This window comes from Orycteropus afer, unplaced genomic scaffold, assembly GCF_000298275.1.
Source record: "Orycteropus afer afer isolate SDZICR_OR568_19922 unplaced genomic scaffold, OryAfe1.0 scaffold00043, whole genome shotgun sequence".
NCBI lineage: Eukaryota > Metazoa > Chordata > Mammalia > Tubulidentata > Orycteropodidae > Orycteropus > Orycteropus afer.
In genome coordinates, this window is record NW_006921630.1 from 14,715,004 (window position 1) to 14,734,851 (window position 19,848).

Below are 19,848 nucleotides of genomic sequence, written 5' to 3' on the forward strand. Positions count from 1 at the left end.
TAGGGTGGAGGGTTGACGAAAGAGGGGGAGGCCTTCAACGAGATGGATTGACACGGTGGCTGCGATGATGGGCTCAAGTATAGCAGGGACTGTGGGGCTGGCGCGGGATCGGGCAGTGTTTCGTTCTGCTGTGCGTGGGGTTGCCATGAGTTGGAAACGACTCGACGGCACTTAACAACAAACCTATTTCATATATATTAAGTTGTATTTATTGTATTATATTATAAACATTTTAGAACACATACAGTAGGTCTTTGGTATGTAAACATTTTTTACATCAGAGTTTTCAGTTAATTAGGCATAACCCTGAAGGTGTATGAAGTTTAATTATGTGCATTTATGCTGAGGTAGAAAATGCAATCTAAATGCTGTGAAACTAATGTTGGAGCTAACGAATGAGCTGGCTGATTATCCATTATTTACATTCCATGTGAGCTTACACATCTACTGTTACCTAGCCAATAGTCCTTAGAACTATAATGGTATTAAAAAATTGAAAGAACTGATAATGTATCGGGATGTTATTTCCTGTAAATAAAGGCAAACGATTTTCCAAATGTTCAAACTAGATCATAAACTCTTTAAAAAAAAGCAGAGTCAGGTGGTTCCTCTTATCTTTTAGCATCAACTTCTACAAATAATGAATACTCAAAAAAAAATCTTTCTTGAATCTTCAATTGTTTAGAAATTCTGATGAAAAAAGAGAAGTGTTTTTTTTTTTAAATTGTGATTTGTTTGAAAATTTACAAAGCAAATTCACTTTCCATACAGCAAGAACTTTTTATTTTATAGATAATATAATTTTGCAGAGTCAAGTGTGTAAGCCATCATTTTAATTAAACTTTGCACATAAATATGAAATGGACGTGAAACAAATTATTGTTTCTAAATCTAAAAACAGTATTTTGCTTTCCTTTTTCATATTATCCCACACCTACCCTACACTGTTGGAATAAACTGTTTCGAACTTTAATTTTTTATTTTCTTTCTCACTACTTTACTTTTTAATGCCATTTTAAGTTAGAGTAAAGTAAGTATTTCAACATAAGCTTTTTTTCTTTTTTTTTTCATTGTGATTTGGGTGAAAGTTTACAGAGCAAATTCACTTTCCATACAGCAGTTCACACACACGTAGTCTTATGACACTGACTACAATTTACCCCAATGCAACAGCTCCCCTCTCGCTTCCTCCCGATAGTTACCCCTTCCCTGTGTCCATCCCTCCATATACTCCGGCCCCCTGAACTGTTTCCCTGTGCATAAACAGCCCTTCTTTCTCCCATGATTGTTCTCTCCAAGGAGTGTATCTACCTCAGGTACATGTTCAACTCTTATCAAGCGTAAGTTTTTAAATCAAATTCGAACAGTTATAAGATTAGCAAACGTATTAAGATTACAGATATGAATATAGAATTTATATTTTGAGCATAGTTTGAAAAATGAGATAAGCACTTTTTGTAATATTTTTTTTTTTTTTTATCATATACCAAAACATATGAGGTACATGTTGGTAATTTGGTACCTTGCTACCGCAGCTACAACAATTCTGGCTGCTAGTTCCTTGTAATATTCGGTTCGGACAATGTTACAGCCATAGTGACGCCGGGCAACATGTTGTGCTTTGGCATATAAAGAACTGATATCTGTAGAAGTCACTGACACTATGCCAAGGTTTCTTATATTTCTGAAAGCAGAATCTAGATAGTTCACTGATGTTCCAAAAGGATCTAGATGTCTAGGATCAAAAGAATACATACATATTGAAATCATTAATAATCAAAATTATATCACTGTAATTCTTGCTAATGAAAAAATTTCATGGATTCAAAATTATTTTACAAATCTATTTTAGAGAAATAATTCTGATTTTAAAGTAAGTAATAAACTGATCACATGTATATGTAAAAATTAGTTTAGAGGAAAAGTGTCATGAATTTTATTTCAAATGCTAGAAAATTTCTTAGTGCTTTCTTTAGGCTAAAGACAAAAACTGCATTAAATAAACAACAAAAACAACAAGAAACTATCTTAATTAAAAACAAACAAGAAATAAAAGATCACTTTAGAAAGTAACAAAGAAATTCTTTTTCACTTACATGAAATCAAAAGATCTCAAATGCATCAGTACATTGGCATCCATTTTCGTCACCTTAATATTACCAAGGTATTCCTCTCCTTCTTCAAGAACATTATCACTCTCTTCCTTTTCCTTACTGTCCACCACTACTTTTAATTTGTTTAAATGGCAGTTTTCCTGGATCAATGTCACAGAGTTTTCATTCAAGTCATTAATTGTAACCTTTACTGCATTTCCAAGATGCTTTGCCCATTGTAATCCCATTATCCCTTAGGAGAAATGGGGAGGAAAATGAGTTTTTAAACTGTAATAATTAAATAATAAGACTATGATGACAACAAAGAACTTATAAATAACAAAAATAAGTTGTTTCAAAAAGTATTTTCATAAATAATTCTTATGCTACTCTCTTACAACAAAGCTTTTCAGGAAAAGGGATCAAAATAAATTTTAGAAATTAAAACTAAAAATACAACCCTATACTATCAACAAAAAAATGAAATGATTGGGTATAAATGTAAAAAATACATACAGGACCTATATGAGGAAAACTACAAAATTCCAATGAAAGAAATCACAGAGCTAAATAAATGGGGAGATATCCCATGTTCATGGAAGTGGTTAGTTGCCACTGAGTTGGCTCCAGCAGAATGAAGCATAGCGTGTGATCTTCATGACTACTGGTATGTTTGAGTCCATTTTTGCAGCTACTGTACAAGTCTTCAAATGTAGGGAACTCATCTTACAGCACTATATTAGATAATAGTCTGTTGTGATCCGTAAGATTTTCATTGGCTAATATTCAGAAGTAGACTGCCAGGCCTTTCTTCCTAGTCTGTCTTAGTCTGGAAGCTCCGCTGGAACCTGTCCACCATGGGTGACCCTGCTGGTATTTGAAATACCGGTGGCATAGCTTCCAGCATCATAGCAACACGCAAGCCACCACAGTACGACAAACTGACAGACGGGTGGTGGGTTTATGGATAAGACGACTTAGCATTATTAAGGTGTCAATTATTTCCAACAAGATCTACAAATTCAACACAATCCTAATAAAAATCCTAACAAGTTATTTTGTGGATATCCACAAAAAGATTCTAAATTTTATATAGAAAGGCAAAAGACTAGAATAGCCAACACAATTCTGAAGAAGAATGAAGCTCTTTAAGACTTAACTATAAACCTATTAAGACAGTGTGATATTGGCAAAGACATAAACAAATAGATCTAAAGAGAGAATGGAACAGAGAAACCAGCCACACTCATATATACAGTCTACTAATCTTTGTTACGTCAAAGAACCCAGCCTGAAAAATCTACATACTGTATGATTCCAATTATGTAACATTATGGAAAAGGCAAAAAAGCGTAAGGACATTAAAAAGATTAGTGGTTACCAGGAGATGAGGAGGAAGGGGTGTAGAATGAATAGAAAGCATTTTTAGGGTGGTGAAACGATTTTGTATGATACTAAATTGGCAGACACATGATATTATACATTTGTCAAAATCCACACAACCTTATAATACAAAGAGAGAACCATAATATAAACTATGTACTTTAGTTAAAAATAATGTATCGATATTGGCTCATCAATTATAGCACCTGTACCACACAAGTACAAGATTTTAATAATAGAAGAAACTGCAAGGGAGAGAGGGGACATATCAGGACTCTGTACTTTCGGAACAATTTCTCTGTAAACCTAAAACAGCTCTAAAAAGTCTGTTTGAAAAAATGTGCTTAATATTTTTAATACTTAGAAAACTTTAAAAATGATCTTTGTTTATGAGATACCATCTTGCCCCAATACTAGTAGCAAAGTTCAACAAGACAGAAAGTAACAAATGCTGGCAATGATGCAGAAAGATTGGGACTCTCATATACTGTTGGTGGGACGGACTGTAAAATGGTACAACCACTGTGGAAAGCAGTATGGTGATTCCTTCAAAAGTTGGAATTAGAAATACCATTTGACCTAGCCATTCCTTTACTAGGTATATATCCTAAAGAAGTGAGAGCCAGGACAAGAACAGATATAAGCATACCCATGTTCATTGCAGCACTATTTATAATAGCTAAAAGATGGAAATAACCTAGGTGTCCATTAACTGAAGAACAGATAACCAAACTATGGTACATACACACGATGGAATACTATGTAGCCCCAAAGAATAACACAGAACCTGCAAAACACTGTGTAACGTAGATGACCTTGGAGGACATTATGTTGAGTGAAATAAGGACAGAAGGACAAATACTGTATTAGTCCTTTATCGTAAAAAGTCAAGGAAAGGTTTATATATGGAAGGAAATTCTCTTTGTTGGTTACCAGGGGTGGGAGGAGAGGGGAGGGAACACTGTTAGATAGGTAGAGACAAGTACTGATTTGGGTGAAAAGAAGGGCAAAGTGAGTGATCAACATGGTGGTACTGAGGAAGAGGAAGACAGAGAGAGGTACATGGGAGGTACAGACAACAAAGATGAACCCTTTTGTGCATGTAATACTGCATTGTCAGTGAAGGCAAATGTGGATATATGGGTGGACAGGCTGAACTATTAGGTATGGCTATGCAGGGAGGAAGGAGCTCTGGTAGCATAGTGCCTAAGGCACTTGACTGCTAACCAGAAGGCTGGTGGTTCAAACCCACCAGCCACTCCTCGGAAGGAAGGTTGGGAAATCTACTTCCGTAGTGATACTGCCTCAGCAACCCAAGGAGGGGTCGCTATGAGTCGGGGCTGACTCAATGGCACATAACAACAACAACAACAACAACATGCAGGGAGGAGTGTGTCTAAGACCATGTACAGGGTTGGCAGACAATGGTTCTACAAGTGTATTGGTATGTTCTGTAAGAATTCCCAGGTATATAGTAGAGCTGACAAGGGACAAGGTTGTAGTCACTTGGCCACAGCCAGCTTCCCAGAGGGAGCAAGTAGTTGGACCTGAGGACTCGGGACCATAATCACAGGAGACATCAAGCTCAACTGGCGTAACATACTACACAAATCATTGTTCCACATCCTACTTTGTTGAGTAGTGACTGGGATCTTAGAAGCTTGCAAGCGGCCATCTAGATGCAACAATGGGTCTCTCCTCATCCAGAACAAAAAAGAATGAAGAAAACCAAAGATTCATGGAAACAATCCGTCTAAGTGACTGGTACACCATGCAATCCTCAGCCTATACGACTATGAGACCAGAAGAACTAGATGAGGCCCAGCTACCACTGTCAACCACTCAGAGGGGGATCTATGTAGGAGATCCTGGATAAAATGGGAGAATAATGTGGAACAAAACTCAAAATCATTTGGAAAAAAAAAAAAGGGAGACCAGAACTGCTGGTCTTATAGAGCCTGATGGAACCACTGAAACTATGGCTCCTAGCCACCCTTCAGGTCTGGAACTGAACTCACTCTTCTGGCTTCCAGCCAAACAAAAGACAAGCATATAAAAGGAACATTTTCACTAAGTAGATACACTCCTTGGAGAGAACAATCATGGGAGAATAGAAGAGCTGTGTATGCACAGGAGACAGCTCAGGGGTCAGGAATGCACGGAGGGATGGACACAGGGAAGAGGTAACTATGGGGAGGAAGTGGGAGAGGAGCTGCTGCATTGTGGGAAATTGCAGTCAATGTCATGAGACAAAGTGTATGTGAAATGCTATATGGAAAGTGAACTTGCTCTGTAAACTTTCACCCAAATCACAATTAAAAAAAAAAGAAAAAATGCAATCACAGGAATGCTAGATGTAAGGAAAAAAAAAACCAAAAAACTTTGTTTAAATAAAATACCCAGATAAGTTCTGTATTTTGTGAATAGTAGGTGGTGGTGACTGTTTTCTTTGTTGGTTTTTCTTACAATGGAATTCTTTTAAAAACAAAATCTTCAAGAGCAATCAGTATACAATTTGGGTGAAAGCAGAGTTGGTCTGCTTAAAGGGAGGATGGGAAGTTGAAATGCCTCCTGTTAAACTTTACCTGCATGCACCAAAATATGAAAACAACTTTCAATGACTAACACTTTTCAAACAGTATCATTGTGAATTACGAAGAACAACTTTATTCACTCAGCAAATGATCACAGTTAATTCAGAACAGGAAAATCCTTTCTCACAGGCTTTCCACACCTACTGGATTACAGCCCTAAGAAGCATTCATTACAAAATGAGATGGTGTCACAAACCCATTGAAAATGGACTAGAAAACTCCTATGTGTTGGTAGTATTGACTATCTTTTCTGTGCACATGCTGCATAAATAGAAAAAAATAGTATCTATCATGTGCTATAGAAAGCTGATGGTTCAAACCCACCAGCCACTCCTCAGAAGGAAGGTTGGGCAATTTACTTCCATAGTGATACTGCCTTGGAAATCCAAGGAGGGGTCGCTGTGAGTTGGATCTGACTTGATGGCAGTGGGTTGGGTAGGTATCATACAGATTTTATATATACTTTTTCCCCATATTTTCACAAGTCTGTGAGATAAATTCTAATGTCCTCATTTTAGGGATGAAGAAACATGCAAAATGACTTGATGTACCTGATGTAAGTTTATAAAGGCACATTAAAAAAAAAAAAAAAAGGCTGTAAACATCTTTCCTAGACATTAATGATTTCAGATGTAAAAAGAATAGAGGTAAAGGGTTGTATGAGGGAAAACACGGGGAAATAAATTTGGGTAAGTTTATAGCTAGTACCAGATTATGGAGGCTATTAAACTGTAGTCTGAGAAGTTTAGATTCTATTTAGGCAACAAAGCAGCATGAATTTTTTGATTGAGGGGTAACATTATCAACATAGTTCTTCAGAGGGAAGGCTGCTTTGGCAATAACATGCAAGACAGATTGGAATGGAGAGAAATGACTGGATGCAAGGGTACCAATTAGAGATTACTGTCAGAAAAATAATTGATGGATAATAGTATGGAAAAAGAAAATTAGTCATATTATGAAAGAAATATTAGAACAGACCTAGTGACTGAGTGGATGTGGGGACAGAAGAGGGAAAAAGAAGACTGAAAATTATTCAAATATCAAGTTTGAGTGGCTCAGATGCTTAGAAGCATCATTTTATCACTTTTACCATATTACACTGAGACACTGCTGCTGCTGCTAGTAGTATAGGAATTAGTACTAACATAATAATTTTGATACCTAATACTTCTACAGCATTTACTATGTACCAGGGATAATTCTTTTTACGTGTATTATTTTACTTAATTTTCACATTATTGTAGAGTTTTATTGTTTTGTGCTGTCAAGTTGACTTCAACTCAAAGTGACCCCTTGTGATAGGGGGTTTTCTTCCCTGTAATCTTCACAGGAGCAGAATGCCAGGTCTTTTCTCCTGCGGAGCCACTGGGTAGGTCTGAACCATCAACCTTTCAACTGGAAGATGAATGTTTAAGTGTTGTCCTTTATTATAAGGTAGGTACTACTATTCCTCCCTTTTTTACAGATGAGGATTTTGAAACAGTTTCCTGTGGCTATATAATGAAATGAGAATCTGAACCCCAAAGCAGTTAAGCTCTATAGTCCATGCTATTAACCAATTACTTTTCTCTGAGGAAAGGAGCTTAGGAGGAAGAACTAATCAATGGTTTTTCCCTTTTAGTGCAAGCTTCCTAAGATTTGTGGAACAAAACTCAAAATCATTTGAAAAAAAAAAGGACCAGATTTGCTGGTCTGATAGAGCCTGATGGAACCCCTGAGACTATGGCTCCTAGCTGCCCTTCAGGTCTAGAACTAAACCCACTCTTCTGACTTTCAGCCAAACAAAAGATAGGCATATGAGGTGAACATTTACCTGAGGTAGATACACTCCTTGGAGAGAACAATCATGGGAGAACAGAAGGGCTATATAAGCACAGGGAGACAGCGCAGGGGTCAGGAGCACATGGAGGGATGGACACAAGGAAGAGATAACTATGGGGAGGAAGTGAGAGGGGAGCTGTTCCATTGTGAGAAGTTGTAGTCAATGTCATGAGACAAAGTATATATGAACTACTGTATGGGAAATGAATTTGCTCTGTAAACTTTCACCCAAATCACAATAAAAAAAAATGCAATCACAGGGATGCTAGAAATAAGGAACAAAAAAGATCTTTAAATAAAAAAAGCTTTTAGTACAAGCTTCTTAAGAGTACCTCCTATAACATTTAAGAAGAAAGACAGATTAGTATAAGTAGATTTTTACACTTTTTCTATTCTTTTCATTGTATTTTATCTACCTTCAAAATCCTTTTGGGAAAAATGTTCTCAATTTTTAAAATTTCACTTTACCCCACTGCCTAATGGCTAGTCAATGATCATCACACAACAAAAAGAGAGGTACTAGATACCTTCTGAGTGAAGTAAACTGCTACTTAAAAACTTGTTGTTGTTGTTATGTGCCGTCAAGTCAGACCGACTCAGCGATCCCTCCTTGGGTTGCCGAGGCAGTATCACTACGGAAACAGACTGCCCAACCTTCCTTCCGAGGAGTGGCTGGTGGGTTTGAACTGCCAGCCAGTCAAGTGCCTTAGGCACTATGCCATCAGAGCTCCTATCTATAAACTAGTCTTCCAAAAAAAAAAAAAAAAATCTGAATCTAATCAAACCTTAAAATCTAACTACCAATTTACAAAACATACAGGAGGAAGAACATAGTGTATTTACCAAAGGGATAAAATAAGCAAGAATTTATCCATGTAAATGCTCTAAAAATATATATACTACAGAAATCTAAGAAATAAAATGAAGTTCTAAAAAGGCTTCATTACTTACCAGTGGCTCCAAAGGCATCTAGACATTCCAAAGGTTTTCGTTCCTCAGCCAAAGCAGCCAATGCACAGAATATTAGCTGTCTAGAAGGCAGTGTAATAATTTGAAATAATTTTACTGTATCATGGCTTCACTATTTAACCAAACACCAAACCAAACCCATGGCCGTGGAGTCGGATCCGACTCACAGAGATCCCTCCTTGGGTTTCCAAGGTGGTATCACTATGGAAGTAGGTAGCCCAACCTTCCTTCTGAGGGGTGGCTGGTGGGTTTGAACCACCAGCCTTCTGGTTAGCAGTCAAATGCCTCAGGCACTATGCTGCTAGAGCTCCCGCTTCACTATTTAGGTGATTTTATTTCATTTAACAGAATTAAGAACTAGGGTTTCTGGTTACAAACTATTTTATAAAGAGATCTAACAACATATTCCTAACTTAGTAGTTAAAGTTCTACAATTTTGTTTAATTATGAAGTTATTTGGGTTCTATTAACTATTATTCACTATAAATGATTATATAAATAAAACAAGCCCACAAAAACACCAATCTGCTCGCTAATTATATAACATTAGACCTATTTTACTCTCTGAGAGGGAAATTAGTTTGGCAAAAAAAAAAAAAAGAGAAAAGAAACAATTATTCTGAGATGATACTAAAATGGTGGATTATTTTCATTCCATGTCTAGTTTTCAATTTTAATGCACTTGAACATAAAAGTTAAGAGAAGGTACATATGAATGATTTGAAATACCCATTACCCTTTCTTCAATTTATCTTACCGATTTAGTTTCATTTTGGGATTAAAATAAGAATCTGTTTTTTGAGGTATAGAATAATTAGGACAAACTTGTACATCCGTGTCTGCCTCTTTCAAAATTTCATTAGGTGGTTTAGCAGTAGAAGCTAAGATGAGGGGGAAAAAAAGAAAGATTTCTAAGGAAATACATACATTTTGAAAAATACTTTTACATTATTTTGTGTTAACACAATCATTTGGCTACAAAAATAAAAACAAAAATCAACCGATTTTATTTGCATTGTGTACAGAAGAGTCCACTCAGTTAAATATTTTATGAATGAAAGTTAGTTTATTAATTTATTAAATTCTTGACGGCCTAGCACATCAATACATCTGTATTATGATATCTAATTAAGAACAATCAAAAATAGCATAAAATCCTAAAATACCTTTATAACTCATAAAACACTACACTGTGCTAGTAAATCATCACAACAAATATATATTTTATTGTGATATTAAAAAAACAAACTCACTAGCATCAAGTTGATTCCGACTCATAGCGACTCCCCACTGGGTTTCCCAGGCTATAAATCTTTACAGAAGCAGACCACTCCATCTTTCTCCTGTGGAGTGGCTGGTGGGTTCAAACCACAAACCTCTTGGTTAACAGGCATATGTCTTAACCAACTACTTCAACAGAGCTCCTTTTATTATGATATAAACTCAAAACTCACTGCCATCCAGTAGATTCTGACTCATAGCAACCTCCTTTGGGTTTCCAAGGTGGTAAATATTTATGGAAGTAGATTGCCCCATCTTCCTTCTGTGGAGCAGCTGGTGGGTATGAACTGCCAACCTTTTGGTTAGCAGTCAAATGCCTCAGGCACTGCACCACCAGAGCTCCTTTTATTATGATATAATCACTAGAAAATTAGTATTTCTTCATGGTTATATTCCATTAGTCACTGTGGCTGGCTAAGAATCAGTCTATTTCCTGAATATGGTGGACTTCAGCATACTCTCTCATAATGATGTTTTAAATCACATATGACATTTAAACAGCTAGAAATTAATGGAAAAAAGATTCTATATATATTGGAATCATTTAGCTGTAAACTCAAATGAAATAAACTGATGTTTGTGTGCATATAGTTTAAATATATAAGCGATGAGACATACAGGAAGAAATAATTGAGATCCTTTATGGTTGGACTTCTTGATAATATTACAATGAGAACATTAATAATAACTATAATAACCACATTTCTCTTACAATGCCAGTTACCCTTCCTAGTGTTGTGTATCTTTCTATACCCACTAAAAAGACATGTCACATATCTCCAAAGTCAATCTTTCTTACACCAGGTTCTGAAAAACAATTAAGCTCTATAAAAAATTATTTCAGTGACTATTTTATCAATTCTTTAAAAGATACATAGGAGATAAGTTAATTTACTACATACAATGATTGTTTTAGGGTATTAGGATTTATTGAAAAAGGCCACTTAAGTAATAATAAGCTATTATTGTTGTTGTTATGTGCTATCGAGTCGAACCAATAATAAGCTATTAATGATACGAAATCACTCAGAATAATAGTCTTTATTTCACTCTTCCTTCTTTTTCCAACAGTAGAATAACATAGTTATCAGTGTAGGAGTTTTCATCAGGAAAGAATATAATCTTACAATCTTTCATTATACTACCTATATGTTGCTTGCTTTTTCTATTCTCTTTATTAGACATATTTGTTGAGAACAGTTGAATACTAACATTGCAAGCCTCACAGAAAAAAAACAAAACCTGAAGAGATTGATAGTCAACAAAATGATTTGGTTAAATCACTACATTTTATCTGCCTAATGTATAAAAAAAGACCCAATATACTAGTAAGATTGCTCAACTTACCAGCAAAATACCTGGATTTAGTCTCTCCCTTATTCACGTGGCGCCTAACATGTCCTAACATATCAGTCCTTCGGGTGATTGTTGCTGAACAAATGACGCAATGATAATGGGCGCCCATTTTACTGGATATCTATTAAATAGAGAATTTAATTAAAATAAGTAAGTTACTAAGACATAAATGGAGTGTTAAGTCTGCAAATTTAAGTATACTAGGATGTCATGTGTTTTATAGTATTAATTTTGCCAAGTGACTTCGTAAGGATCTTTACACTTCCTTACCTATATTTACATGATTTTAAACCTTACTTTAAAATCAGCTACAAGTCTATTTTCCTTATTCATTCCATTCAGCAAACAAATGTACACTATTTTCTATAACCTGCAATTACAAATGGTGTAATGTTAGCAATGATATATTGGTAAATATTTATCAACTAGCTCTCTAGAAAAATAAAGCTCCGATTTGCAGCATTTGCAGATTTCTGTGGTATAAACAGGTCCACTGTGGCTGATTTCAAGCTACAATTGTGACAGATTTCAAGTGACCAATGTGACTTCACTAAATGAGAATTTAGGAAGAGATGTACAGTATTGTACCATAATAGAGCATTTCCACCAACCAAAAGAGGACATATGTTAATAGTAAAATAAAGAGTAGTAAATTTTGAGTATTTGTTATCTTTGATTTTAATGTAATGAATTTCATTGTAAATTTATGTAATTTAATTTTTAATGCTAGGTAAGCAGTAATTTTTAATGTCTAACAACCTGCTTATAAGATTTCTGAAAATTTGAGCCACTTCTAGCAATCCACTGAATGTTAGGGACGTAACAAAAGGTATACTCTCCCAAGTAAAAAATTCTCACTTCATAATTTCTTAATTTGAGAACAAAACACCAGTCTAGTGGCTTTTTTTATGACTTCCCAAAAGAAAGCTATCAGTCTTGATGCCTTTTACTCTTAGTGCTTTTACCTCCTATTTAATTTGGACCTTATTGTGAATAAATAGTCAAGAACACTGCAAGGGTTCCTTCCTGTACAGTGGTTATCATATTCAAGAAATCTTGAATAGGGTGTGATGGACCGGGCACTGTCCTAACTACTGCTTAGGACTATCACTTTTTTCCTATCTAAAAACTTTCCTGTTTTTAGTCACCCCAAAGAAAACTTAACAATGAAGACTCATTAAAGCTAGTAAACATTCAGGATAGTATCACTAAAAAGTATTTCATTCTTTGTTTTCCCAAACGGGCCTAACCAAAGTAACATACGTACTTTTAAAGAAGTTAAGATTTCAGAAAGTTTCTTGATTCTGTCTTTTGTAAACTTTAAAAAAAAAATAATAGGAAGGATGAGTGTGAACTGATGCATAAAATCTGAATCCTAAAGTAAACCACATGCAAAACCAAGCAAGTAAAAATTGTACTTTCTTTAAAGAGGGCTAAATTTAAAAATAGAAAATAAATAAATAAATAAATTTCTGTTTACCTGTTCTCCAATATTTGGTTTGATTGGTCGACAAGGTAAGTGACAGATGCACATCCTGTAACCTACAATAAAGAACAGCTAGTTCTCTTATCATTGCTTACTAAATATTTAATTATTATTAAATATTATTACACTTAATTCTAGAAAAATTATTAGCGAATTTTACTTTACAAAAACTGAGATTATTCTTATATTTGTAATGTCACAATTTAATTCAATGCAGTTGCCTTAATTTATATACTTGTTATATATAACACAGTATTTTAAGAAATATATCTCACCAAAAATAAAAAAATTAAAACAAGCATTTAAAAAAAAAAAAAAAAGCCAGGAGATCCAATTTGAATCCTGGTTCTGCCAGCATTCTTTGAGTCTTGGTTTTAATCATCTATTCTCTGCCACCATGACTTTTTCTTAAGTTTCAGCCTCTTTGCATTATGCCCTAATTATGACTACACAGCTTCTTTTTTATGACATGGCATTATCTTGGTTGTCTCTCTAACCTTCTTACTGTTCTTCACAAATTGTCTTTCCCCTCTTGTATCCTTGTTGTTGTTGTTAGGTGATGCTGAGTCAGCTCCAACTCACAGTGACCCTACATACAACAGAATGAAATATTGTCTGGTCCTGCGCCATCCTCACTATTGTTGCTGTTTCAGCCCATTGTTACTGTAGCCACTGTGTCAGAAAAGAGGAAGACCCATCTAGTTGAGGGTCTTTCTCTTTTTTGTTGACATTTTAATTTATCAAGCATGACTGGTCCCTCCTGGTAACATATCCAAAGTACATGAGAGGAAGGCTAACCATCTTCACTTACAAAGAGGATTCTGGCTGTTTTTCCAAGGCAGATTTATTTGTTCTTCTGCAATCCATGGTATATTCAATATTCTTCACCAACACCATAACTCAAAAGCATCAATTCTTCTTTAGTCTTCCTTACTCACTGTCTAGCTTTTGCCATGCGTATAACTGAAAACACCATGGCTTGGGTCAGAGACACCTTAGTCCTCAAAGTGACATCTTTGCTTTTTAGAATTTTAGAGGTCTTTTTTGGGAGCTCTGGTAGCAGAGTACCTAAGGCACTTGATTGCTAACCAGAAGGCTGGCAGCTCAAACCCACCAGCCACTCCTCGGAAGGAAGGTTGGAGAATCTACTTCCGTAGTGATACTGCCTCGGAAACCAAAGGAGGGGTCGCTATGAGTTGGGTCCGACTCAACAGCACATAACAACAAAAGTCTTTTTCAGGTTAGCCCAATGCAATACATGTCATTTGATTTGACACTGCTGCTTTTATGGACAATGACTCCTGGATCCAAGTAAAATGAAATTCCTGACAACTTTAATATTTTCTCCATATATAATTTGTCTTGTACCCTAAAATGTATATATCCCTTAGGTTTTGCCTACTGTGTGCCTTTTTTCTCATTTTCTTGGTAATTTTAACTCCTTTTATGATTCCTATCATCTCCCCTGTGGAAAGAAATCCCAAATTACATCTCTGTTTACAGACTAAATTCTGAGAATTAGACCCTACTTCCACTCACTTATTAAGGATCTCTATCATTTATCTGTCAGCACTCGGCTGCTAACCAAAAGGTCGGTGGTTCAAACCCACTAGCTGCTCTATGGGAGAGAAACGAGACAGTCTGCTTCTGTGAAGATTTACAGTCTTGGAAACTTTATGGGATGGTTCTACTCTGTCCTGTATGGTCACTGTGAGTCAGAACCGACTCAGTGACAGTGTTTTTTTTTTTTTCTTGGTATCATTTATCTGTCCGTTTGTTACATTGTAGTAGCTTGTATGTTACTGTAATGCTGGAGGTAATGCCACCATTATTTCAATTAATAGAAGGGTTACCCACGGTGGACAGGTTTCAGCAGATCTTCGAGAACTAAGACAGACTAGGAAGAAAGGCCTGGTAATGCACTTTCAAAAATTAGCCAATGAAAACATTATGGATCACAACAGAACACTGTTTGACTTGCTTGCTTTGGATACATCATCAGAAGGGATCAATTGCTAGAGGATGATACCATGTTTGGTAAAGCAGAGGGCCAGCAAAGGCAAAGGAGACCTTCATTGAGATGGGTTGGCACAACAGCTACAGTGATGGACTCATACATGCTGGTGATTGTGAGGATGATGCAGAACTGGGCAACATTTTATTCTGATAGGTTCACAAGCTGGACTAGACCCAGTGGCAGGTATCTATCTCTTAAAGATCTATGTCTGAGTTTTGGGTCAGCATCTCAAAATCTTCTTGTTAAAAACTAAATTTATCATTCTTCTTGAACTAAGTCTCTTTTTTAGTTTTCCTATTAACAATAATGCCTTATAGTTACTTCTAACTCAAAGCCTCTAAGTTATCTCTAATGCCTTTTTTTCTTATATCCAATCATTTCTCTTACTTTTAAATGTTGAAATTCCCCAGGATTTGGCCCTTTAAGGTGTGGTAGTTACATGTCAACTTGGGTGGACCTGGTTTTAACTGGCTGGGCAGCAGGATGTAGTTATTCCCCATGATGAGACTAGTGATCAACTCCATGGTGGAATCTGTTGTGAGCAGCTGAGCAGTTGCCTGAGGGATGTGGTCTGCTTCTAGTACAAAAGGAGAAGTCGTGAGAAAGACCTCTGAGCTTTTTGGCACATCTGGATCCTGCATTTGGCCGAGCCTTCATCTCAATGGCCTGCCATGTTGTCTGTTGATCTTGAGACTGTTTCTGGACTTGAACTAGTGGCCTGCTGTATTGCTTGATAATTTTGGGACTGTACCATTTTACCTGTCAACCTTGGGTTTGTCTGCCTCACTAACCAGCAGCTGCTTTGGTCAAGAGATACCTCCAGCTTCAGTGGGCCAGGAGCAAGAGGCAGAACTGAAGCCCAAGGTCAAGGGGCCGTCACTCAGCTCCTAGAACTGGCACTTTGAACTTGGACTTCTAGCTTCCTAAACTATAAGAGAATAAATCCTTTTGTTAAAGCCATCCACTTGTGGTATTCTTTATTACAGCGGCAGTAGATAACCAAAACAACAGATTCTTATTGGCTAGGCAATCTACTTCTGTAGTGATACTGCATCAGAAACCCAAGGAAGGGTCCCTATGAGTTAGATCTGACTCCACAGCAATGTGTCGCGTTTGCGTTATATACCCATTTAGTCTCATGGCTTTAAATGCCATCTATATTTTAATAACTCCCAAATATATCTCTCTAGCTCAATCCTTTTCTCAAATATCCACACTTATACTCCTACAGCCTACCTGACACTTAGACACTTTTCAATCTTTACTTGTCCAAATTTGAGGTCCTGCTCTTCCCTACATGTAGTATTCTCCAGCTAGTAAAGGACAATTCCATTTCTCTAGCTCAAGTTTCAAACCCAAGCATTACAAACTCTCTCAAATCTTACATCCAATTCATCAGCAGATCTTGTTGGCTCTATCCTCAACATATTTACCAACTACTTTTTGATTGCTAACCAGAATGCTGGTGGTTCATATCCATCAGCCACTCCTCAGAAGGAAGGTAAGGGAATCTACTTTCGTAGCGATACCGCTTCAGAAACCCAAGGAGGGGTTGCTATGAGTTGGATCCGACTCGACAGAAGTGATTTTTCATTTTTTTTTTTTTTTTACAACCTGCTCATGGAGCTCTGGTGGCATAGTGGGTAAGGCATTTGGTTCCTAACTAGAAGGTAGGTGGTTCAAACCTACCAGCTGTTCCATGGGAGGAAGATGAGGCACCCTACTTCTGTAAAGATTTACAGCCTCAGAAACCCAGTGAGGATTGCTATGAGTCAGAATTGGCTCGATGGCTTTGGATTTGGTTTTTTTGGTTTACAGACTACTCAGTAAGACAAAAATGATCATACTTCTCACCTATCAAATCACCATGTGAAAGATCCCAACAACCTAATCTGCATGAGAACCCATACCCATGAATAAGTAAAAGAGCATCACAATGCATGAGATCCTGGATAGTGGGAGAATAATGTGGAACAAAACTCACAATCATAAAAAAGACCAGGCTTGCTGGTCTGATTGAGCCTGGTGAGACCCCCAAGACTATGGCCCCTAGTTTACATCTGGAATTGAGTTTCAGACTTCCAGCCAAACAGCAGACAGGCATAAGGGGTGAACATTTACATCAGGTAGATACACTCCTTAGAATGATTCATCATGGGAGAACAGAGGGCAGTATTTACACAGGGAGGTAGCTCAGGAAAAAGGAATGCATAGGGAAGAGGGAACTACAGGAAGCGAGTGGGAAGAGAGCTGTTCCATTGCGGGGAATTGCAGTTAATGTCATGAAACAAAATGTGTATGAATGGCTGTATGGAAAATGAATTTGCTCTGTAAACTTTCACCCAAATCACAATTAAAAAAAAAAAAAAAATTACCACCACAAGTCATTTAAGAGGAGAGAATAAGTTGGAAGAGGGAGGCTAACACTAATGTTTAAACTATGGTCTAAAAAAAGAGCACAAAAAAGAACTCTGAAATTAAAATAATAAGAGTTTCCTTTTTTTTTTTTAATAAGAAGTCAGTATGGTTTTCTACATATTCATATGTACATTTAAACATAAAAGACAGGATGACATCAGAAGTAGTCTCTTATTCTCCTTCCTTATGAGTCTAGTTACAATCTTTAACCAGTAATGTTAAGGAAATAGCTGAGGCACACTTCAAGTGTCTTTCCTGGGTGTCTCAAAGTGTCTTGTTTTATCCAGTTTGGGTGAAATCCCTGGTAATCATATTTAGCAACGTCTATGCTTATATAATCATATAGAAACATAAGTATACATATATTTAAGGTTGGTACTTAGGTAATTTTTGGCTTGTTTTATCTAAATAGAGTATTATAAAACCCATTTCCACTTTTTGTCAATCTGATGGTTGAGAAATAACTACTCTTTCATTTCAATTTACACTTTCTAACCACTGGAAAGGAGCTCTTCTGGTGTAGTGCCTAAGGCATCTGACTGCTAATTAGAAGGCAGGTGGTTCAAACCACGAGCCATTCCTTGGGAGGAAGATTGGGCAATCTACTTCTGCAGAGATACTGCCTCAGAAACCCCAGGTGGGGTTGCTGAGTGGAATCGACTCAAAGGCAGTGAGTTTTTTTTTTTTTTTTAAAAAAAAACCACTGGAAAAATCAATATATTTAAAAGTATTTATTAGCTATTTGATTATCTTTGCCTTATGAATTGTCATTCATGTCTTTTACCCACTTCTCTACTGTTGTTGTTATGTGCCGTTGAGTCAGACCCAACTCACAGCAACCCCTCCTTGGGTTTCTGAGGCAGTATCACTACGGAAGTAGATTGCCCCATCTTCCTTCCAAGGAGTGGCTGGTGGGTTTGAACTGCCAGCCTTCTGGTTAGCAGTCAAGTGCCTTAGGCACTATGCTACCAGAGCTCCTACTGGGAAGTCTTTTTAATCAATTTGCAAAGCTCTTTGTCTATCACAGTAACCTTTTATCTGACAACTGCATTCATTGCATATTTGTTTCTAATTACTTTTCAAATCTTTGGTTTCTTTCAACATATGAAAGTTTTGGTTTTCAAATAGTTGAAAAATTCCAGATTTTATGACAATTTTTCAGTTTCTTGTCTTGGCTGAACAGATTCCCCCATCCTTGGTCAGATGTCACCTAAATATTGCTGTATTAATAAATACATAATATAATTTATTAGAAATTTGCTTTAAATTAGGGTGAGATATTCTTTTTCAAGATGATAATAAGCTATAACAGAATTACTAATTAAACTATTCTTTTTCACTAAAATGAAATGTTGCCTTTTCATATATAAAATTCCCATACACATGGGTACCTATTTCTGTGATCTCTATTTGGGTCTAGTGATATGTCTAGTTCTATGTCATCAGGTTATTTTTATTATATTGTATTTGTAGTATGCTTTATTGTTTGGCTAGTCTGTTTTTACGATTATGTTTCTTAGCTGCTCTGGAAGAAGAAATTGGATACAGTAAATGGGACGCAATATAATCACATTTCTGGGACTACAGGTGTGCGGTCAGAAGTTCCATATAAACTTAAAATAATTTTAAAAGATGGATTTTAACTGGAATTCCATATATATTAATTTGAAGGCAACTGATATATACATGTATTTTTTAATTGTGATTTGGATGGAAGTTTACAGAGCAAATTCATTTTCCATACAGCCGTTCATACACATTTTGTCTCATGACATTGACTGCAATTCCCCACAATGTAATTAAGGTCTTTTCCTACTTCTTTCCCATAGTTACCTCTTCCCTAGGTCCTTCCCTCCCATGCACTCCTACCCCCCCACACACCTAGCTGTCCCCCCGCGCAAACACTGCCCTTTTCTCTCATGACTGATCAATCCAAGTAGCTTATCTATCTGATATAAATATGCCTGTCTATTGTTTGGCTGGAAGCCACAGGAGGGAGTTCAAGTCCAGACCTGAAGGGTGGCTAGGGTCCACAGTATCAGAGGCGTGGAAAACTGGCATTTTTATGACATTCAGTTTTTATTATCTAGGAATCAAGGAAGTCTTCTCACTTGATAAGATTTGGGATTTTTTTTTTAAATACTTTTTTTTTTACTGTGATTTGGGTGAAAATTTACAGAGCAAATTCACTTTCCATACAGCAGTTCACCTACACTTTGTCTCATGATATTGACCACAATTTACCACAATGCAACATCTCCCCTCATATTTCCTCCCAATAGTTACCTCTTCCCTGCGTCATCCCTCCATGCACTCCTGTCCGCTGGGCTGTCTCCCTGTGCATAAGCAGCCCTTCTTTCTCCCATGATTGTTCTCTCCAAGAAGTGTATCTACCTCAGGTAAATGTTCAACTCATATGCCTGTCTT

The 19,848-nt window shown here is 36.5% G+C and overlaps 1 protein-coding gene across 1 annotated transcript in view; it reads right to left on the reverse strand.

Moving 5' to 3' along the window:
- TRMT1L (tRNA methyltransferase 1 like) overlaps positions 1–19,848 on the reverse strand; it is a 57,277-nt gene that overhangs the window by 23,255 nt on the left and 14,174 nt on the right. Inside the window, exons 5-10 of the mRNA XM_042780522.1 lie at positions 12,981–13,042; positions 11,492–11,621; positions 9,621–9,744; positions 8,846–8,925; positions 2,097–2,346; positions 1,523–1,735 (exon numbers count right to left, since the gene is read on the reverse strand). Coding sequence (XP_042636456.1) covers positions 1,523–1,735; positions 2,097–2,346; positions 8,846–8,925; positions 9,621–9,744; positions 11,492–11,621; positions 12,981–13,042 — 859 coding nt within the window. The remainder of the gene's footprint in view (positions 1–1,522; positions 1,736–2,096; positions 2,347–8,845; positions 8,926–9,620; positions 9,745–11,491; positions 11,622–12,980; positions 13,043–19,848) is intronic.